This window comes from Microcaecilia unicolor, chromosome 5, assembly GCF_901765095.1.
Source record: "Microcaecilia unicolor chromosome 5, aMicUni1.1, whole genome shotgun sequence".
NCBI lineage: Eukaryota > Metazoa > Chordata > Amphibia > Gymnophiona > Siphonopidae > Microcaecilia > Microcaecilia unicolor.
The window spans coordinates 356939260-356962817 of NC_044035.1; the positions used below are offsets into that span (position 1 = coordinate 356939260).

A 23558-nucleotide genomic window follows, 5' to 3' on the forward strand; every position below is an offset into this window, starting at 1 on the left:
CGCTTAACAGTTTGCGCCTTTTTTTTTTTTTTTTTTACAACTACCGCCGCTAACAACGCCGGATAGCAGAGGAAAAATAATTAAGATAACAAAAAACCGCCGATTAAAGTCACAGACGCTGACTTATCACTTTTTTTTTTTTTTTTTTAAATAGCTCCGCCAGAAAAGAAAATAAAGACTCTTCAAACAGAATAAGACAGAAGAGCTACCTGCTCGTTATAAGCCTGGGGAAAGCAAAAACTACTTCCTTTAAATTCCTTTCAATTGAATTAATTCTTTTAATTTTCTTTTACTTGATTTAATTCTTTAAAAACAGCTGACTATTAAAAGTGGCTGCCTCTCCCAAAGACGGTACACCTTTCCAGAGAAAGGGACGGCCCTTCCCTGCTAAGCCAGGGAGAAGGGGGGTGGACTCGAGACACCCGAGTTTAACACCCCAGAGGCTGTCAAAGAAAGAAAAGAAACCCTGTCAGGCCTCTAATTACGATTCCAGGCACAGAAGAAGTATTATAAATATATCTGTAATATCTTATAGAGAAAGAGAGAGAGAGAGAGAGAGAGAGAGAGAGAGAGACTAATGGGCTCACTTCCTACCTGCTGAGAGACTGAGAAAATACTGAGGCTAAGGTCACATGGCCAGGGCTCCTATTGGCTCTCTAGAGTCAGAGTTTTTCTCAGTCTCCACCTGCTGGTAGGCGGGCACAACCCAACAGTACAATCCTGGTCCGGTCCGGAGGGACGCTAAGGAAAAGCAGGGAGTTCCTCCTTGCAGAATAGCCGAACCGCGGTAGGGTCGTCTCTCTCGCCTGGTGGCAGTTCTCCCTCTTCCAATTCCTTAGGCATGGCCTGAGGGGAGTCCCCAGACCCCTGGCCACCCTCAATATGAAAAGGATCAGAAAACCCCTCCTCCATACGTGGAGGGTCCAAACGTGGCCTCTTAGGCAGACTTTGAGGCATAAGTGGCCTGGAGCTCTGGGGGCTAGAAAATTAGCCTCTGGAGGGGAACCACCTGCAGATCTCATCAAAAATGCCTTGTGCATAAGTAGCACAAACTTCAGGGGAAACGGAGTGCCCCCTGTGACATTCTCTGCTGCAGGACTACGACATCCACTTCCATTTTCACCCCGCGAAGAGAATGCTGTCTGAGCTATGTCCCCCCACTCCCGCAGACACGGAGCCGACCGCATGGTTAGCAAAGATGGCACCGGCATTAGCGCGCATTGGGCCCAAAAGCAGCGTTCCTGCCAACTCCGTCCGAGCAGAATTTGAGCCTTCCCCAACCAGCGCATGCACCATAGGCTCTCCGCTTTGCTTTCTACCAGCCCCGACCTTCGCACATCGCAGCTGCCCAACGCCGCCCGTCTACTCCCACAGCGGCCCAAACTCACCATGTGACACCTTCCCCCGTGAAGGGGATTTGTTCCTGGTCCAGTCTCTTCTAATAGTCTAAAGGAGCAGTCTGATGCACTGCAAACGCTTGCTTGCCTTGCTTCCTTCTGTTTTTTTTTTCTTTTTTTTCAAGAGAGGCAGGAGAGAGAAACAGGCAGACCCAGACCAAGTGCCAAATGCCCAACCGGACTTGCTAGTGAGGCTGGCTGGGGAAGGGAGGGACCTGTACGAGTATTTCCCTGTGTGTCTCACCTTGCGGGCCTTGGCCTGTATAATCCTATGACAGCAAAATGGAGGCTGTAAACTCTGACTCGCACATCTCTGTGTCAGCAAGAAACAGCTTTGCAGCTTGTGGAAAATTACAGCAGAAGCTCAACACCAAGGACATGCTGTGGGCAAACCAGGCCCCCTTATCTCCCTGAGAGGCTGCCTCCAGCAAGGCGGGTGAGAAACAGAAAATGCATACCAAAATGTAACAACTTGAAGGTCAAGAACAACAGACTGTTCTTGCCAGGCAGGGAGACGAGAAAGATCCAGATTGGTTCCTGCAGCCACTGGACCAAGAGGTACTGGGAAGAGCGGGAACAAGAGAAGAGTTAGTCGGAAACCTTGGAAGAAGGAGGAGGTGGAAAGAAGACCAGTGAGACCTAATAAGGTCCACCAACTGATGAACTGTGTATCTGGAGGAAAGTATCGTGGTTCAGCTGTACCTGCACTGAGTGACCTGTGCCCTCTTTGTCTGCTGCAGAGTTCTATTCCAGCTCTGACTAAGACTTGCTGCCATATCAGCTTGAGTCTGTGAGGTGTCCCATGCATTCCCAGAAGACGACCCTGAGGTCAGCCTGGTGAGAAACACGGTGATTCATTTCCTACTAGTCGGGGGCTAGTTAGTGGTATTTACCTGAGCAGAAGGCTGGTGCCGTCATATTTGTGATCAGGAGGAGCTGCTAATAACTGTACTACCTCGTAACATAGTGTGACTTATCAGTGGTGTAATATTATCTGGTAACCAGTAAGAATTAGTGTTTAGTAGTGTGACGTATGAGTGTAATTTTATCAGCCAGTAATTTTGTATTCAGCCAAAGATTTGCAGAGTTCTATTTTGTATACGTTAGCTATATTTTCTTACCTGATATATCATAATAAATCTAATAAATCTAATATATATATATATATATATATATATATATATATATATATATATATATATATATATATCAGCCTGCGTTCTCAGCTACAGTTCTTTCTAACGGAAGTATTTGGCTAGGTTCCAAGGTTCCCACCCCTAGACCTAGTACAGGATTACTTGCTTGAAGATAGTTCTGCTTGGGGAACCTGGAAACAGGTAATTTATTATCTGTGATTATCCTACAGACCTGATCCCACGAGGTATGCCCACTACCACCACACGGTACCTCAACCCCACAAATGGACGACAGCCCCCGAGGGAACGGGTTAGGAATCAGATCAATCAGAGCTGCACAGGTATGCCCTCCACCTGCTAGATAGAGAGAATACTGAGATTGAGCTGGTTGCACAGGTCCACATATAGCAATCTCGGAGTTCTCTCTATCTACATCTGCTGGTTGAGGGACATAACCCATAAGTCTCTGGATTGATCTGGGGACGCAATGGAAGTCTCAAATAAACTTCATGGATTTCATAGCAAACATATATGTAGCCAACCCCAACACCATATTAATGAGACATTAATCTTCACTTAGATGATCAGAAAATAGAACGAACCAAAGAATGTGACGAATTCCTCAAACTATGGGACTTCCAGCGACCACTATTGACCACTACCCATGTCAATGGCCATGCCACAGACCTGCTAGCTCACAGATTCACACAAAAAAAAACAACTTCAAAATACACAATCAATAAGGACAGAAACTCTGACCACTTCAAGCTAAACCCGACCCTTTTTTTTGGGGGGGGGGGGGGGGGGGGAGGGGACACAAGACTCTACCAACACAAACTCAGACACCATACAAAAGGAAAGACTGATGCAACTAAATTTTGAACAACCTTATATACTAACTACTCTCCTGGCCAAACTAAAGCAGGAAATAGCAACAGGTAAAAGCATACTTCCCCTCCAATTCGACATGTCTAGTACATTCGACATGGTAAACCATAATATACTATTAAAACTCATAGACTAATTCGAGATTGGTGGAAATATACTTAGTTGTATTAAGGGTTTCCTAACCACCAGAACATACCAAGTGAAATCAAACTCAAACATCACCACCGTGGAAAGCAGACTGCGGAGTACCTCAAGGATCACCACTATCACCGATCCTCTTCAACCTAATGATGACCCCACTAGCCAAATCCTTATCCATCCAAGGCCTCAACCCATTCATCTATGCAGACGACATTACAATATACATTCCTTTCAAACATGACCTGACAGAAATCACCAACCAATCAAGCTCAGCTTGAATACCATAAACTCTTGGGCAAATGCATTCCAACTAAAACTCAATACAGAAAAAACACATTGCCTCATCCTCTCATCCCAATACAAGACAAACAAACCCACAAACAAGCACCCCAGATAGCCTGAAAATCCTCGGTGTTACAATCGACCGCAACCTTACACTCGAGAGCCAAGTGAACTCTACAACCAAGAAAATGTTCCACTCAATGTGGAAACTCAAACGTGTGAAACCATTCTTCCCAAGGGAAACATTTCGCAACCTGATATAATCAATGGTACTAAGCCATGCTGACTACTGCAATGGAATTTATGCGGGATGCAAAGAGCAACTCATAAAGAAACTTCAGACTGCTCAAAACACAGTAGCCAGGCTTATATTTGGAAAAACGCGATTCGAAAGCGCCAAACCCCTCCAAGAAAAACTGCACTAGCTCCCAAAGATCGTACTGCTTTCAAAATCTGCACTCTGGTCCATAAAATTATCTACGGTGAAGCCCCGGGATACATGACTGACCTCACAGACCTACCAACCAGAAACACAGTCAGATCAACACGAACATACTTAAATCTCCACTACCCAAGCTGCAAAGGACTTAAATACAAATCAATTTATGCATCCAGCTTCTCATACATAAGCACACAACTGTGGAATGCATTACCAAAAACTGTTAAAATAACGTACGACCACCTTAACTTCCAGAAATCACTAAAGACCAACCTGTTCGAAAAGGCATACACTGAAACCTTCTGCTCAGCGTGCTGCTGCGGCTAGGAAAGCGAATAGAATGTTGGGTATTATTAGGAAAGGTATGGAAAACAGGTGTGAGGATGTTATAATGCCGTTGTATCGCTCCATGGTGCGACCGCACCTTGAGTATTGTGTTCAAATCTGGCCGCCACATCTCAAGAAAGATATAGTGGAACTGGAAAAGGTGCAGTGAAGGGCGACAAAAATGATAGCGGGGATGGGACGACTTCCCTATGAAGAAAGACTAAGGAGGCTAAGGCTTTTTAGCTTGGAGAAGAGACAGCTGAGGGGAGACATGATAGAGGTATATAAAATAATGAGTGGAGTGGAACAGGTGGATGTGAAGCGTCTGTTCACGCTTTCCAAAAATACTAGGACTAGGGGGCATGCAATGAAACTACAGTGTAGTAAATTTAAAACAAATCGGAGAAAATGTTTCTTCACCCAACGCGTAATTAAACTCTGGAATTCGTTGCCGGAGAACGTGGTGAAGGCGGTTAGCTTGGCAGAGTTTAAAAAGGGGTTAGACGGTTTCCTAAAGAACAAGTCCATAAACCGCTACTAAATGGACTTGGGAAAAATCCACAATTCCAGGAATAACATGTATAGAATGTTTGTACGTTTGGGAAACTTGCCAGGTGCCCTTGGCCTGGATTGGCCACTGTCGTGGACAGGATGCTGGGTTCGATGGACCCTTGGTCTTTTTCCCAGTGTGGCATTACTTATGTACCGACCCAACTTAAGTGCCTGAACCCTGCAACACAACAAAACCAAAGCTCGTAATGAATCACTACTTAACTCTTCTCTCTACTATTCCTCAATGTGTCTAACACATGAACCTTATTCGACTATAACATCACTCTGTATTTGTTTCTCTTCACGGTACTATGTAAGCCACATTCAGCCTGCAAATAGGTGGGAAAATGTGGGATACAAATGTAACAAATAAAATAATAAATAAATGGTCATCAATGACTAACACAGAAGCATTCCTAGTGGAATAAGACGAAAGAAGCACTAACATACTGGACGTTATAGCCCCGATCAAAAAATGGACAAAGGCGCAAAGCAGCCTTATGGTATGACAAAGAACAAATTGGCAAAAAACTCATTGCAGAAAACTAGAACGAGTATGGACGAAAAATAAAAATGAAACAAAACCGCATGAAGGGATACTTGAAAAAGGTACAAAACCCAAATGAGACAGGCTAAAAAAAATACTATAAAGAACACATAGGCTCAGACTATAATGACACGAAATTATACAAAATTATAAATAACCTAATATACACCAAACGTATGATAATGGCAAATGAGGACCCCTCGTCAGCAATCAAACTCGTCAGATTATTCTAAGAGAAGATCCTCAAACTAAAGACCAGTATAATACAAAGGGGCTCATTTTCAAAGCACTTAGCCTTCCAAAGTTCCATAGGTTTCTATGGAACTTTGGAAGGCTAAGTGCTTTGAAAATATGCCTCTTTAATGACATAAACTTCGAAACCCTCATAGATGAACTTGACCACCCACCAGAAGCACCAGCGGACAGGACATGGACCACCTTCACACAACCCACAAATGAGACAGTAACACAATCGTCGAGAATATATGTCCCAATCACATATTAAAAAGTCACCCCTGAACGATTCATAGACCAACTCACATCCCATCTGAACTATATGTTCCAGGAAGGGCAATTCCCACTAAAAAAGGGCAACATACTGCTCACACCAATCCCTAAAGATGCCAAGAAAAGCATCAATGATACCTCAAACTACAGGCCAGTGGCATCTAGATTGTAAGCTCTCTTGAGGAGGGACTGTCCTTCCCCATGTTTAAACTTGTACAGCGCTGCGTAACCCTGGCAGCGCTATAGAAATGCTTAAGTAGTAGTAGTAGTAATGCCTCTAACGACTAAAATAATGGAAGGCACAGTAGCCAACCAACGGACTGACTACATCAACAAATTCTACATATGCCACGAATCACCCAATCAAAGAACTGAAACAGTGCTGGTCACACTACTGGTCAACTTCAAAAAGGAAATCACCTATGGGAAAAAAAAACACTCCTCTATTACAATTTGACATATCAAGTGCATTTGATATGGTTGACCATCAAATCCTCAAAAGAATACTTGACAAAACTGGCATAGCAGGTAAAGTGCTCAAATGGCTCCTAGGATTCCTACTACCAGATCCTACCAAGTGAAAATAAATTCCTCTCTCTCCCCTCCATGGAAAGCTGCATGTGGAGTCCCTCAAGGATCTCCACTCTCACCAATACTGTTCAACTTAATGATAGCCCCTCTGGCCCAAATGTTATTCAAACAAGGATTCAACCTACATACCTGTTTATAAGACCCTGCACAAAATCATGACCAGGGTTACAGATGGCATAAACATAATGGAATCCTGGGCATCAATGTTCAAGCTCAAACTGAACAAAGGAAAAACACAATGCCTGATAATCACATCACCTCACAATACCAACCACTTCCCAAACATCTCCCCTATGGGTACATCCCTCCCAATACCTGACAATCTAAAAATCCTAGGAGTCACCATAGACCGTAATTTGACCTTTGACAAACAAATCTCAAACATTACGAAAAAAAAGTTCCAAACCATGTAGAAACTAAAACGCATTAAAAACTACTTCCCAAGAGATGTATTTTGCACGCTAGTTCAATCCATGGTCCTCACCCATGCTGACTACTGCAACAGAATCTATGCCGGATGCAAGGAACAATCACTAGAGAGACTACACACAGCACAAACACAGTAGCAAGACTTATCTACAGAAAAAATTGATTTGAAAGTGCCAGACTACTACTCCAAAACCTACACTGGTTACCAGTCACGATTATCCTTCAAGATATGCTCTCTCGCCTACAGAATAATTTTTGGACTTGCACTGGAATACATGACAAACATAATAGAACTACCTACACGGAACGCAATCAGAAGCGCAAGAACCTATCTCACCCTTCACGTTCCCAAATGTCAAGGCCTGATATACAAAACTTCATACTCAACCAACTTCACATACATTTGCCCCAAGATATGGAACTTATTACCAAAAGCCCTCAAATGCATGCCCAACTACTTAACATTCCGAAAACACCTGAAAGCTCACTTCTTTAGAAAATTCTTCTCCGACGATCCCCCATAATCAAACTGGCCACCAACTGCTACACTACAATACCTGAGCGCTAGCAGAACATGAATCAAGAACAGATCTAACTACTAACGGTTATGTAACATGTCTAATCTGAAGTAACTAGCCACATTGAACCAACTACATGATGCCAGAATCAGCAGCTCAACCTACTGCCGCTGACTGCTCTAGTTTAGACATTTGCAAGAAATTCACTCCAAACAAGAGAAGCAGCTTGATTCTTTATCTAGAAGAATTCAAATCAGATCAACTACTGTGATTAGACACAGATGGGCTCTATTTTACTTATCATGGGTCTTGGTGAGGCAATATTTGGAAATGGAACTAATTTGGATTTGCTGACAAAAAAGCGGGGAGACTTAAGCAATCAAGCAAGACTTTTTAGATTCTTATTCTTAATTACTTTATGAATATTTCTCTTTGTTCCTTCATATATGAAGAGTAGCGTATGTTGTGTAGATCTGTGAACAAATTTCTGCTTTATGTCATTTTGAATTCAGCCTTGTGTAATGCTACGAGTCCCTCCCTCACAACTGTAGTCTGCCAGCTTAAGTAATGAAAGACCTGGGCTGGTAACTGAGCTCAAGCCCCTCTGCATGTGTGTGCTACCATTAAAACAACCACAGAAATCAATTTCTCTAAGATGATTTGCCATGACTGGAAGCACTGAATGATCAGATGCCAGGATTTCCTAAAAAGTTTCCACATTAATGTCCAGCTACCCACAAATGATATAGACTACTAAAGGAAAGCCATCATCTGATTTTTCTTTGTGTGTATTCTTGTAATAATCTATTTTTAAACTAAATATTACACAATTCTACAGTGAGCAAATGAAGATGTGTTGCATATCTTCTGTACTGTTGAATGAAAATTTTACCAAAAAATAGTAAAAACAAAAAAATTCAAACCCCAAAACAGATTTCTCCAAAGTTTCAATTATTTTAGTTTTAATGTCACCAAAGGTTCTGAATAGTTGATCCTCCAATGGGCTCCCAAATTTGGTTTTTAGAACTCAAATAGTAACATAGTAAATGATGGCAGATAAAGACCTGTATGTTTGATTTCTTGAAGATGTGCAGTCAAGAAAGGACAGCTGAAGAGTCCAAAAGACGTATAAAGGTCACTTCTATTTATTTATAAAACAAGATGAAAGGCAGTGTCCATCCGCCAAATCAAAGCTCACAACGGGAGAAACCAGACTCGACACAGCCGTGTTTCAGCATCAATGCCTGTGTTAGGGGTCCAATATTCTAATATATCGTGAGTGTCAACATGAATAGCAATTCTCGGATAAGAAAAGATCATGTATTTACTAATGCACCCCCTCCCCCCCCCAAAAAAAAATAACACGTTGTGCCACTAAATTGATGGATTCCCTTAGTGGCACAACTTTTGTTTGGCATCAGTGAATACATAAGCTTTTCTTATCCGTGAGCTGTTATTCATGTTGATACTCAAGATATATTAGAACACTGGTCTTCTGACATAGGCATCAACACTGAAACATGGCTGTGTCGAGTCTGGTTTCTCCCGTTGTGAACTTTAATTTGGCAGATGGACTCTATGCCTTCTATTGTGTTACAAAACTAAACAAACTTGACCTTTTATACATCTTTTGGACTCTCCTTTCTTGACCTCACTTCATTTCCACTGGTTGCTACCTGTGAGGATCTTATACTCATTTGTTTTGTCCTCATTTCTTGAAGACTCCAGAAAAATTTTAAGTTAAAGACTGTATCATTTGTTTCCCATCCAATTCAAGATCTAAAATTTGGAGGGTCAAAAGGAGAAATTAAAAGTGAGTATTTTTGTTTTTGATTTGGGAAAGAAAATTACTATCTATTATTGGCAGAATGGCCAGTAAATTGGCATTCTGGCTCACCACAGAAGAGGGATCACATTTATAACTCTTGTAGGGATCAGAAGTGCAAACCTTGTAGTGGCCATTGTTGGATGCATCATGTAGAGGTGTATCATCATCCAGTCCCTTGGTGTTCACTTCAGCACCTGCAGCCAATAACTGCTTTGCAACATCATAGTAACCCCGGTTACATGCCTCATGTAATGCGGTCCAGCCTGTAAAAGCACATCAAATGTCACACAAAGACTTAAATGTGCATTATTATAGATAATTAATCTAGGAAAAGAATTACCTGTATTTTGCTAAATATAGAATAAAAGAAGAGGGTAACAGACTTAGGGCCCCTTTTACAAAGGCATGCTAATGTTTTTAGTGCGCACAAAAAATTAGTGTGCACTAAACGCTAACACACCCATTATTTATTTTATTTATTTGTAGCATTTGTATCCCACATTTTCCCACCTATTTGCAGGCTCAATGTGGCTTACATTTGCCGTAGTGGCGATTGCCATTTCCGGTCTACAGAGTTGCACATGGTTTTACATTCAGTGCGTACATACATGGTATAAGAATACATTGTGATCTTGCGTAGGTGTCAACATTATGTTGTTGCTCAGGTATCGACATTAGGGTAAAAGTGATAGTGTTTGGCAGTGAGGTTAGTCAGCATTGTGTGGTTACATAGTAATCGATATTAGATTAGAAGTGGGATTGTTTGTTTATTAAAAGCATTGAGGTTATTCGATCATGTGATTAAGGTCGATCCAGTCTTATTCTTCAGTCTTATTGTTTAGTAATTAGGACGGTTGTTTGTGGTATGCCTTCTTGAATAAGTCAGTTTTCAATAGTCTTCGGAAGATAGTTAAATCTTGCGTTGTTTTTATGGTCTTCGGAAATGCGTTCCATAGTTGCACTAAGAACATTAGCACACCTTTGTAAAGCACCCCCATTATGAGCTAATGTAATGGAACAATTTACCTTGTAAGACTGAAGGAATCTGAATTATATTTTTAGGTTCCAGAAGAGTTGGAAATTACGGTTGCATGAGCTCAGAAAGCAGCTTGCTGGGGGTCTTGAATATGGAGGGGTTTGAAGGATGGTGGTGAGACATTTGTTAGGGTTGCTCAGGAAGGAAGGTCTGAGGCCAGCTTTAAAGGGGGGGGGGGGGGGGGGGGGTTCAAACATTATTTTCCAACCTAACAGATCTTGGAAGAACTATAAAAAAGGGGCCGAGAATACTTGTCTGTGGGCAAAATAAAAACCCTGCAATTGTATAGATTGGGATAAATATTAGCATGTGGGGAAAAAACAGGAGAAATTTGAACATAAGAGTCTAGCACAGTATCCTGTTTCACACAGCGACCAAGCCAGGTCACAAGTAACTGGCAAAAACCTAAATCGTGGTAACATTCCATGGTACAAATCCCAGGGCAAGCAGTTGCTTCCCCATGTCTGTATCAATAGCAAAATTAGAGTAAGGGATCCATAGAAGTAAGTTCTCCCCAGAAACGGTTCAGTACACTTTTATGGGAAGAGAAGCTCCAGTTTCTGAAGCAAAGAAACTTAAACACAGTGAAACTTAGCAGTTAGGGCAGGGGTTCCCAAACCTGGTCTTGGAGGCACCCAAGCCAGTCAGGTTCAGGATATCTACAATGAATATTCATGAAACAGATTTGAATGCAGTGGAGGCAGTGTATGGAAATCTCTCTCATGAATATTCATTGTGGGTATCCTGAAAATCTGACTAGATGGGGTGCCTCCAGGACCAGGTTTTGGGAACCACAAAAATGGGGAATTGCTCCTTTTAAACTGCCTTTCCCTGTATTCTATTCTAAACATCCAAATCAATCTAAACAAATCATATGCTAAAATAACACAGCAGAATTACTTTTCTGAGAAGTTCTGAGAGAAGAGGACATCTCTGTGGATAAGTGACATTATTTTTTGCTGAGCTTGGTAACTTAAAGGGAAAATTAGGTTCTTACCTTGGTAATTTTCTTTCCTTTAGTCATAGCAGATGAATCCATTACGAATGGGTTGTGTCCACCTACCAGCAGGGGGAGATAGAGAGCACTGAAAACCATAGTGCATCTTGGCCAGCTAGCTCCATCTGCCTCTCAGTATTTGAAGCTTCCAAAGCAGTGTTACACCGCAAAGTAGAACATGAACTTTCCTCACAGTGAACGAACGCCCCAGAACAGGAGCAGTAATTCAAAGGAGGGACGAACTCAACCTCCAGTAACAGAACAGAAATCCTGAAGACTGTTTTCCAACTTCTCCCAATGAGGGAACATATCTACAGGAAAAACGGAACCCAAAATAGCATTAATCAATCAATCAATCAGGGCGGGCTCATGGATTCATCTGCTATGACTAAAGGAAAGAAAATTACCAAGGTAGGAACCTAATTTTCCCTTCCTTGTCAGCAGATGAATCCATTACGAATGGGATGTATCAAAGCAATCCCTAGATAGGGTGGGAACAGGCCACACCACGCGCCAGCACCTGTGCTCCAAAATGCACATCCCTCCTGGCAGCCACATCCAGCCTGTAATGTCGGGCAAATGAAAGCTTAGAAGCCCATGTCGCTGCAATGCATATCTCTTGAAGAGAGTGCGCTCCAGTTTCAGCCCAAGAAGAGGAAATCGCTCTTGTGGAATGTGCCTTAAAGGCTTCAGGCGGAGGCCAGCCAGACAGCAGAGATGCTGAAAAAAAATATCTTTTTTGAGCCAACGAGCCAGAGTAGCTTTAGACGCTAGAGACCCTCTGCAAGGACCTGACAACAAAACAAAAAGGTGATCAGAGGTCCTGAAAGCATTTGACATGCGCAGATACTGCAACAGAGCCCTTCGTACATCTAGAAGGTGCAAATGTAGAAATGGGTCTCGACAGGACAGCGCCTGGAGCTCAGACACCCGTCTCGCCGATGTAATGGCCACCAAAAAGACTGTCTTTAGGGTCACATCCTTCTCCAAAGCTCGCCTAAGCGGCTCGAAGGGCGAACACTAAAGGGCCTTTAAAACTAACCCCAGGTTCCAGGTCAGACACGGAGCCCGCAAGGGAGGACGGAGCCGAAGCACTCCTCTAAGAAACCGTGCCACCTCTGGATAAGCAGCCAGGGAGAGGCCAACCACCTTTCCCCGAAACATGCTAAGGCTGCAACTTGAACACACAGGGAATTATAGGCCAAGCCTTTTTGTAAACCATCCTGCAAAAAGTCAAGTATCGGCGAGACAGAAACCTGCATGGGTGTAATTGCTTTAACAGCACACCAAGCCTCAACAGGCACCAAATCCGAGCATAGGCAAAGGACGTGGAACGCTTGCAGGCCTGAAGGAGAGTGGAGATGACCTTGTTGGAATAGCCCTTGTCTCTCAATTGCGCCCTCTCAATAGCCATGCTGTAAGACCAAAGCAGCAGGCGTCCTCCATGGTTACCGGCCCCTGTGACAACAGGTTCAGTACCAGAGGCAAAGGAAGGGGAGCCTCCACCAGCATCCACCGGAGGTCCGCATACCACGGCCACCTGGGCCAATCCGGGGCAAAGAGAACCACCTCTCCTTGATGTAGCCGAATCCGCAGGAGCACTCGCCCTATCAAGGGCACAGGAGGGAACACATACAGGAGGCCCTGAGGCCAGGGTTGAGCCAAGGCATCCAACCCCGCCAAGCGAGGATCTCTCCATCTGCTGTAAAAGCACGGGACTTTGGCATTTGCGCTTGACGCCATAAGATCCGCTACAGGCGTCCCCCATTTGACACCGATCTGAAGGAACACTTCGTCTGCAAGTTCCCACTCCGCTGGGTCGATTTGATGCCTGCTTAGATAATTGCTTGCACGTTGCTCTGACCTGCAATGTGAGCTGCTGCCAGAAACTGCAGATGTAGCTTGGCCCAGTGGCAAATCTGCACGACCTTGTCGATTTATGTATGCCACTGTTGTTGTACTGTCTGACAGAACTCTGACAGCCAGTCCCTCCAGGGTCGTGTGAAAGGCCAGAAGCGCCTGGAATATCGCTTTCAACTCCAAGCGATTGATGGACCACTCCAACTCCTCGGGTGTCCACAGACCCTGGGCATGCCTTCCCTGGCAATGTGCTCCCCAGCCCTGCAGGCTGGCATCTGTTACCACCAGGCACCAATCGGGAAGCGCTAGTGGCATTCCTCGCCGCAGCATGCTGTCTGAGAGCCACCACTCCATACTGAGCCGGGCCGCAGGGAGCCACTTGAGTCTGCGCTGGTAATCCTGAGATATTGGAGACCATCGTTGAAGCAGGGAACACTGCAGAGGTCTCAGGTGCGCTCTCGCCCATGGCACCACTTCCAAGGTGGCAGTCATCGACCCCAACAGCTGGACTATGTCCCAAGCTCGCGGGCGAGACATCCTCAGGAGCAGACGGACCTAGTTCTGAAGCTTGCACCGCCTTTGCTAGGGTAGAACGACAAACCCCGAGGCTGTGTCGAACCGGACCCCCAAAAATTCTAGAGTTTGGGGGGGGGGGGGGGGGAGGTGACTTTTGGGTATATTGACGACCCAGCCCACAGATTGAAGTACTGAGGCCACTCTGGCTGTTACATGAAGACTCTCTTCTGCAGAGTCCGCTCTGATATAGTAACATACATAGCCAGTCGTCGAGGTACGGGTGAACCCGGATACCCTCTCGCCTGAGAAAGGCAGCTACTACCATCATTACCTTGAAAAAGGTTCAGGGAGCTGGCAAGGCCTGAAACTGGAAACATTTCTCATCATCGCAAACCAGAGAAACCGGTGGTGCGGGGGCCAAATAGGAATGTGCAAGTAAGCTTCTTTCAGGTCCAGAGACGTGAGAAACTCTCCTGGCTGTACCGCCACCATGACGGAGTGCAGGGTTTCCATGCAAAAATGCCGCACTCAGTGACTTGTTGACTTCCTTTAAGTCAAGTATGGGCCGAAAAGACCCTCATTTTTGTGGCACCACAAAGTAAATGGAGTAACGACTGTAGCTGATCTCTGCGGGAGGCACAGGGACCACCGCCCCGAGGTGCAACAAGCCTTGCAAGGTCTCCTTTACCGCTGCCCGTTAGACGGCAGAGCCGCATCGGGACTCCACAAACGTGTCTCTCACTGGGGCATTGAATTCTAATCTGTAGCCATCTCTGATCAGGTTCAAAACCCACTGATCTGAGGTAATCTTGACCTATTCCTCGAGAAAGAGGGAAAGACGTCCTCCAACTGCAGGAATCGAGGAGTGGGCCGGCGCACCATCATTGAGAGGGTCGCCCATGAACTCCAGGCCTTGAGCCGGCCGCTGCGGAACATTTGTTCGAGCGACAGGAGTTCCTCTGCTGAAAGCGGGCACATGAAGTAAACCCAGCAGAACGCCCTGGGCAGTACCTTCTAGCTTCACGGAAGCGAGGTCTGGAAGAGGAGGGAACCGCCTGACCCTTGGAAGAAGGCTGCGGCCTAACCTCGGGTAAGCACTGGGGTTTAGTTTCCCCCAGGCCTTTAACAATTTTCTCCAACTCCTCACCAAATAGGAGAAGGCCCTGGAAGGGCAACTCCACCAACCTTTGCTTAGAGGCCATGTCAGCCGCCCAATGCCGTAGCAATAGAAGGCAGCGAGCGGCCACCGCCACAGCCATCTGTTTAGCCGACGTTCTGACCAGATCATAGAGGGCGTCAGACAAAAATGACAAGGCCGACTCCATCCACGGTGCCACCTCCGCAAGGGGTTCCGTTCCATCCCCGGGCTGTTCCACTGCCTGTTGCAACCAAGCGAGGCAGGCTCGAGCAGCATAACAACTGCACACAGATGCCCGGAAGGCTAGGCCTGAAATCTCAAAGGACCGTTTGATTGCTGATTCCAGACGTCGGTCCTGCATGTCCTTCAGGGCGACCTCTCCCTCTACTGGGAGGGTAGTCTTTTTCGTCACAGCCGTGACTAGGGCATCCACTTTAGGCACGGCCAAGTGCTCCTCACTGAGAGGGTATAAGTGCCCCACTGCCCTGGCAACTTTCAAAGGCCCCTCAAGGTCAGCCCACTGAGCTGAAATAAGCTCTTGGATGGAGTCATGCAAAGGAAAGGCTCGAGCAGGCTTCTTAGTACTTGCCATCCTTGGATTACCAGAGGAGGCTTCGCCCATCACAGGATCTTCAATAGAGAGAGCCTGTAAGGCATCAGAAATAAGCGCTGGCTGCTCCTCACGGTGGAAAATCCTAACCACAGTGGGATCATCCAGATCCAGTGGCAATCCTACTCCTTCCTCTGGCTCTTCGGACCACGAAGGCCTGCTAGGCACGAAGGCCTCAGAATCCCCAAAGCCCGACCACAGGGGGGAAGGGGGGGGTGCCACTCTCTGAAGGGGAATTTATCCTTCTGCGCTTCTTTTGCGGCCAACTGTCTGGGGAAAAAACCCTGATGGCAATCCCAGGCCGGTCTCCACCGAAGGGGAACCAGGTAGCAAGGCTGAGTCAGACATCTGCGGCAGAGTTCTTTTTAACATGAACGTTTTATGTAAAAGCAACACAAACTCTCGGAAGAAAGGCTCACCCTGGCCTCCCGGTTCCATCCAGGGTAAGCAGCTCCTCTGGTAGCCGGCCTCAGACCCCTCCGCTCCTGCGGGGGCCGAGCCATGCGGCGCATCCAAGATGGCGCCCGCTGCCAACTCCACCGAGCGGGAAGAAACCTCGCTCGCCATGCTCGGGCCAGCCCTGACGTCTGAAGAGCACGGTTTACAGAGCCCCGCTGCGGATCTGCGCTTGCCACAACGTGAACAGCGCTTAACAACCTCCGCAGCCATCACCAGAAAAATTCAAAATGGCGGATTCACACCAAAACGTCCCGATCGCGGGCCCTCCCCGGAGGAGCTACAAGACTCTCTTACCTCACCAGACCGAGTCACAGAGCTCTGGTCATGCTGCACAGACAGAAGGAAGCCTCAGAATCACAGCACTAACAAGGGTGTCGCTTTTTGTTTTTTTTAAAGCTGTGAGAAGTTAGAGGCAAGAGCTACAGAGGCACTCCGGAGGTCCAGGAGAGTGGAAAAGGCAGGGAAAGTACGAACCAATGCGCCTGCATCCACATAGAAGAGTGTGGGAAAGGCAGGGAAAGGACATACCAATGTGCCTGCATCCGCATAGAAGAGTGTGGGGAAGGCAGGGACAGGGCAAACCTATATGCCTGCATCCATATAGGGGGAAGGGTAAGGCAGGGAAAGGGCTAACCTATGCGCCTTTAAAGTGGAGCTGCAATAGCCACAACACCCCTACTACAATTGCCAAAAGCACAGGAGCCACCCCAGGCAGATTCTTGAAGGAGCTGAATAAGCTGCGTCCAACCCTGCTGGGGAGATAGAGAATACTGAGAGGCAGATGGAGCTAGCTGGCCAAGAGGCACTATGGTTTTTCAGTGCGCTTTATCTCCCCCTGCTGGTAGGTGGACACAACCCATTCATAATGGATTCATCTGCTTGATGACAAGGAAAGGGCCAACTCCATCCCCGGTGCAACCTCCACGAGGGACTCCGCACCATCCACGGGCTGCTCCACGGCCTGTTGCAACCAAGAAAGGCAGGCCCAGGCCGCATAAGAATGGCAAACAGACGCCCTTAAGGCTAGGCCCGAAATTTCAAAGGACCGTTTCAGAGCGGATTCCAGCCGCCGGTCCTGAATATCCTTGAGAGCAACCCCTCCCTCCACTGGGAGAGTGGTCTTTCTGGTCACCGCGGTGACTAAGGCATCCACTTTTGGCATACAAAACCTAGCCAAGAGCTCCTCACTCCAGGGTACAGATGCCCCATAGCCCTGGCCACTTTTAATGGCCCCTCAGGGTCAGCCCATTGAGCAGAAATAAGCTCTTGGATGGAGTCATGCAAAGGAAAGGCTCGAGCAGGCTTCTTGGTACTCTCCATCCTCGGATTACCCGAGGGGGTCTCACCATTAAGAGGATCATCAATAGAGAGGGCCTGTAAGGCATCCGAGATCAGCGCTGGCAGCTCATCGCAGTGGAAAATCCTAACCGTAGAGGGATCATCCAGATCCAGTGGCAAAACTGCACCTTCCTCTGGCTCTTCCGACCACGAGGGCCTGCCAGAACCCTCAGAGTCCCCACAGCCTGACCACGGTGGGGGGGGGGGGGGGGGGGGCACTTTCTTACAGGGAATTAACCCGTCTATGTTTAGCGTGCATCCAACGCTCAGTGGAAGCCACATCATCACTCAGCCCCAGGCCATCCTCACACAGAGGGAAACCAGGTGGCAACACAGTGTCAGACACCTGTGGCAGAGGTCTCTTCAGCATAAAGGCTTTATGTAGCAAAAGCACAAATTCCGGGAACAAATACTCGCCCTGACCTCCCGTCTCCGAATTAGGAGCGACGGGGAAATGAGCTCCTCTGGAAGGCTCAGCCCAAGGCGGTTCCCTGCCCTCAGATTCCTCCAAAACCGCGGGGGTCAAGACATGCGGCACTTGCAAGATGGCGCCCGCTGCCAGCTCCAATGAGCGGGAAGAATCATCACTCGCCATGCTCGTGCTGGCTCTACCATCTGAACAGCACGATTTACAGAGCCCCGCTGCCGATTTGCGCTTGCCACAATGGGAACAGCGCTTAACTCTCTCAGCAGCCATCGCCGAAAAACGGCGGAAAATTCAAAATGGCGTCTTCGCGCCCAAATCACCCCGCTCTAAACGCCATCTGTGGGCCCTCCCCGGAGGAGCTGAGTACCACTCTTACCTCAAAGGACCAAGTCCAGGAGCTCCAGTCAAGCTGTAACTCAAGAAAAGCCTCAGAAATAGCAGCGCTGAAAAACGCGTGCTTTTTTTTAACACTGTGAGGAAAGTTGGAGGCAAACAGCTACAGAGGCACTCCGGAGGAAGCGGGGGAGTGGGAAAGGCAGGGAAAAGGAGAACCTACAGTGGGGGAAATAAGTATTTGATCCCTTGCTGATTTTGTAAGTTTGCCCACTGACAAAGACATGAGCAGCCCATAATTGAAGGGTAGGTTATTGGTAACAGTGAGAGATAGCACATCACAAATTAAATCCGGAAAATCACATTGTGGAAAGTATATGAATTTATTTGCATTCTGCAGAGGGAAATAAGTATTTGATCCCCCACCAACCAGTAAGAGATCTGGCCCCTACAGACCAGGTAGATGCTCCAAATCAACTCGTTACCTGCATGACAGACAGCTGTCGGCAATGGTCACCTGTATGAAAGACACCTGTCCACAGACTCAGTGAATCAGTCAGACTCTAACCTCTACAAAATGGCCAAGAGCAAGGAGCTGTCTAAGGATGTCAGGGACAAGATCATACACCTGCACAAGGCTGGAATGGGCTACAAAACCATCAGTAAGACGCTGGGCGAGAAGGAGACAACTGTTGGTGCCATAGTAAGAAAATGGAAGAAGTACAAAATGACTGTCAATCGACAAAGATCTGGGGCTCCACGCAAAATCTCACCTCGTGGGGTATCCTTGATCATGAGGAAGGTTAGAAATCAGCCTACAACTACAAGGGGGGAACTTGTCAATGATCTCAAGGCAGCTGGGACCACTGTCACCACGAAAACCATTGGTAACACATTACGACATAACGGATTGCAATCCTGCAGTGCCCGCAAGGTCCCCCTGCTCCGGAAGGCACATGTGACAGCCCGTCTGAAGTTTGCCAGTGAACACCTGGATGATGCCGAGAGTGATTGGGAGAAGGTGCTGTGGTCAGATGAGACAAAAATTGAGCTCTTTGGCATGAACTCAACTCGCCGTGTTTGGCGGAAGAGAAATGCTGCCTATGACCCAAAGAACACCGTCCCCACTGTCAAGCATGGAGGTGGAAATGTTATGTTTTGGGGGTGTTTCTCTGCTAAGGGCACAGGACTACTTCACCGCATCAATGGGAGAATGGATGGGGCCATGTACCGTACAATTCTGAGTGACAACCTCCTTCCCTCCGCCAGGGCCTTAAAAATGGGTCGTGGCTGGGTCTTCCAGCACGACAATGACCCAAAACATACAGCCAAGGCAACAAAGGAGTGGCTCAGGAAGAAGTACATTAGGGTCATGGAGTGGCCTAGCCAGTCACCAGACCTTAATCCCATTGAAAACTTATGGAGGGAGCTGAAGCTGCGAGTTGCCAAGCGACAGCCCAGAACTCTTAATGATTTAGAGATGATCTGCAAAGAGGAGTGGACCAAAATTCCTCCTGACATGTGTGCAAACCTCATCATCAACTACAGAAGACGTCTGACCGCTGTGCTTGCCAACAAGGGTTTTGCCACCAAGTATTAGGTCTTGTTTGCCAGAGGGATCAAATACTTATTTCCCTCTGCAGAATGCAAATAAATTCATATACTTTCCACAATGTGATTTTCCGGATTTAATTTGTGATGTGCTATCTCTCACTGTTACCAATAACCTACCCTTCAATTATGGGCTGCTCATGTCTTTGTCAGTGGGCAAACTTACAAAATCAGCAAGGGATCAAATACTTATTTCCCCCACTGTATATGCCTGCATCCACACAGGGGGAATAGGTAAGGCAGGGAAAGGGTGAACCTATGTGCCTTTAAAGTGGGCATCACCAGCCACAACACCCCAGCTCAACTGGCCATGCACAGAAGCCACCCCAGGCAGAATCTTGAAGGAGCTGAACAAGCTGCGTTCAAACCTGCTGGGAGATAGAGAAATACTGAGAGGCAGATGGAGCTAGCCGTCCAGGAGGCACTATGGTTTTTAGTGTTCTCTATCTCCACCTGCTGGTAGGGGGATCACAACCCATCAGTTAATGGATTCATCTGCTGCTGATGACAAGGAACAGCATTTGACCCTTTTCCCCTCCCCACCCCACCCACACCCCACACATAATCCAGTATTTTACCTTCTCTGGCCCCATCCCACCAAGTTCAGCATTTACCTTTTCTTCCCCCCACCCCACGAACATAGTCTTATAACTCTCCCTCCTGTCCCCTCTACAACTAGCAACCAGGCATCTCCTCTTGTCTCTCATGAGCCTCTCCCCCCATGTGCCATTTAAAAGTTTTGTCTCTAGCAGTCGGCGGAAGCAATTTATACAGCCTGCTCATGCCAACCTGAAGCCTTCTATCTGATGCTTTCCACCTATGTGGAAGCAAGAAGTTCTGTCAGAGAGAAGGATCTGGGGTTAGTGCGAGCAGGCTGTATGAATCACTGCTCCCCTGTCACTGAGTGCTAGAGGCAAGAAAATGTACTCCATACTGGCACAAATTAAGCTGGCCCAACTCCTGCGGCACACCTGGGGATCAGCTATGGTACACTGGTTGCAAAACGCTGCTCTAAGGAAAGGCTCTAAAAGCTCTCCATATATCTGTTCAAAATACTGGTACACATGCTTCCCCCAAAATTCCTAATACTCCCCCACTCTCACCTCGAATGACTAAATGTTCAAGCCATCCTACACTCTCTCCAACACCTAGGCAAAGTATCAAGTTAACACTTGTACAGCACTGGTGAAGTTAGGTATATACTGTATATTGTCTTATACTGAAACTGTCTACATCTGTAGCAAACACCTGGCCTTGTATCCACAGAGTTCCATGAAAGGATATACACAACTGGTTAACTAGTTTTTATTTTAAAGCTTTGTACTTCAAATAAACCTCTTTCCTGTTTGGCTCTCTCATATTAAGCCAATAATGTGCCAGCAACAGTGGAAAAATGTCACAGCTGTAAATAATCTTATTGAATTGCTAGGCTAACAATTTTCCATTTTCCATATAATTATGCTTTGTGAACAAGCCAAATACTCAATCCACTCTGCCTCTAAGCTCTCTATTCTTGCTACAGTGGGAAGTTACCTGAAGAGGGAGCCATAGGATGTTAGTTAGCAAGTACCTGGTGAGATGAGATGAGACATATGTATGGGAGCAAGAAAATGTGAGTATTTTGAACACTCGGACTTAGTATAACTTATGGGTTTGTCACACTGATACATATACAATGTAGCACACACCTATATCTACTACAAATACACTTCTTTATGCATCTCTCCCTTTCCTCTCTGGGTCAAAACCTACTGAATCTTGGCCAGGGATGAATATCTTTATGGTGCTTCCTCCTCAATTACACTTTTCTGGGCTTTCTGCTGAGGGCTGAAGGTCTGGCTGATTTCAGTATACAGACTAAAATGTCTATCTATTGGTTGTGGTATCAATAAATTAAATGGGGTGCAAACACCAAAGCAGACTAGGAGTCCAGATGATTCTTTATTTAAAAAGACCCGACGTGGTCATGTTTCGCCAACACGGCTGCACCAGGGGCTGAAAGAATATGATCCCCAGTTAGCAAAGAAACATCCAAAACTGTAGTCAGCAGTTCCCAAGTGCTTCAAAAATTGCTCAGCAGAGCTGCAGGCTCCAGACTTATTCCTCAAAGTGGGGCCACATCGGGTCTTTTTTAATAAAGAATCTTCTGGACTCCTAGTCTGTTTTGGTGTTTGCATTTGTGACTTGATGCGGACTTGAACAGCCTCTTTTTTGTGTTGCTGAATTAAGTGGGGTGCCTCATTATCACTGTAGAGCTGGCGCAGGTTTGAGACCTAGTGCAGAGGCACCAAACCAGAGTTCCTTGACCTAATTATCTACTGTGTTCTATTTATTTAGAAATCATTTATAATCCACCAATCTGGGGACAGTTCCAACACAGTTACACAAATCAAAGGACAACCAAATTACAACCAACACAAATCAAGATTAAAAAAAAAAAGACCACATCAGATATCATACAAACCCAATAACCCTTACCACTCACCCATAAAATCTTACACTGACTAATAAAGCCTCCATAAATAATGGGACTTTTACCTTTTTCTGAAACACCAATGTTTTACACCTCTAGGGCCACAGCTCTCAGTTCTTTGCACGACTCTTATGCAAGGACAAATAAATCTCACTTAGACACCCTAAAAACGTACTACACTAAGCTTTTTTTTATTAGCAGTTGGTGATGATATGCTGATGCATTCATTTACACAAGCAGAAGTGTCAAAATTCAAGTGGACACAGCTGTTTTGCAGGTAACCACAGAAGGCAGAGGTGCAGAAAAACAGCTGGCACCTCTGGCTGTTCCTTGCCCTGGCGAACACAAAGGGCAGCAGCATATTACAGATACCAGCTCTGAAGTCACAAGGCCTAGGCACTAGTGTCTCGTGAATGAAATGTCCAAGAGTCCTAACAAACATCCTGAACAAAAGCTCCTACAGATGTTACTGCAGGCGCCCTAAGATGGAGTCCCAATAAGCAGAATCTTATAATAGAGATTATATTTTCTTCACCCAATATGCAGTGGTTTCCCTAGCCAAACATGCAGAAATATAGAAAAATGTATCTGCAATAGGTGTTCAGGCTTCACTAGGAAAGTCTTGTTGTGCTTTTCTGTTTCAGGGCCAGTTGATAATGCAGGAAAGGATCTTTCTAAGGCATAAATATGCAGTAAATATGCTCTTATTGCAGTCTCTCACCCCCCAAAAGAAATGTGCTGACAATATGTGGTTTTTAAAAAAGCAGTGTTTCTAGCAAATCAGGTTAAGTCCAAAAGCCTGAATTTCACCCAAAAGTATCCGGATTTTTCCATCCGGTATCAACCACTACAAAGCAATTAATTCTACAAGGCAGAGCAATAAATTGAAAATGATCTACCATGCACAGATACCAGCCTCACTGCTGATAGAAGGGGTACCACAAAAACTTGTTTACTTGCAGACCATAAGTATTCTTTCAGCCGTTCCTTCCACTAATGACTCCTTAAAGTTTACCTAGCTTGCCATGGGTAGCCAGTGCCATGCTTTTTAGGAAGGGGGTCAAAGATTATGACAACATCTGGTAATCAAGCGCACTACTAAATTCTGAATCATTGAGTAACTGAGTATTCACTCACAAGGTGAACTGTAGTACCCTTATAAACTCCATTACAATAGT

At 45.9% G+C, this 23558-nt stretch overlaps 1 protein-coding gene across 1 annotated transcript in view; it reads right to left on the reverse strand.

Annotated features, from left to right (window-relative positions):
• LOC115471371 (ankyrin repeat domain-containing protein 11-like) overlaps positions 1 to 23558 on the reverse strand; it is a 241998-nt gene that overhangs the window by 22547 nt on the left and 195893 nt on the right. Inside the window, exon 7 of the mRNA XM_030205069.1 lies at positions 9652 to 9845. Within this exon, the coding sequence (XP_030060929.1) occupies positions 9652 to 9845 (194 nt within the window). The remainder of the gene's footprint in view (positions 1 to 9651; positions 9846 to 23558) is intronic.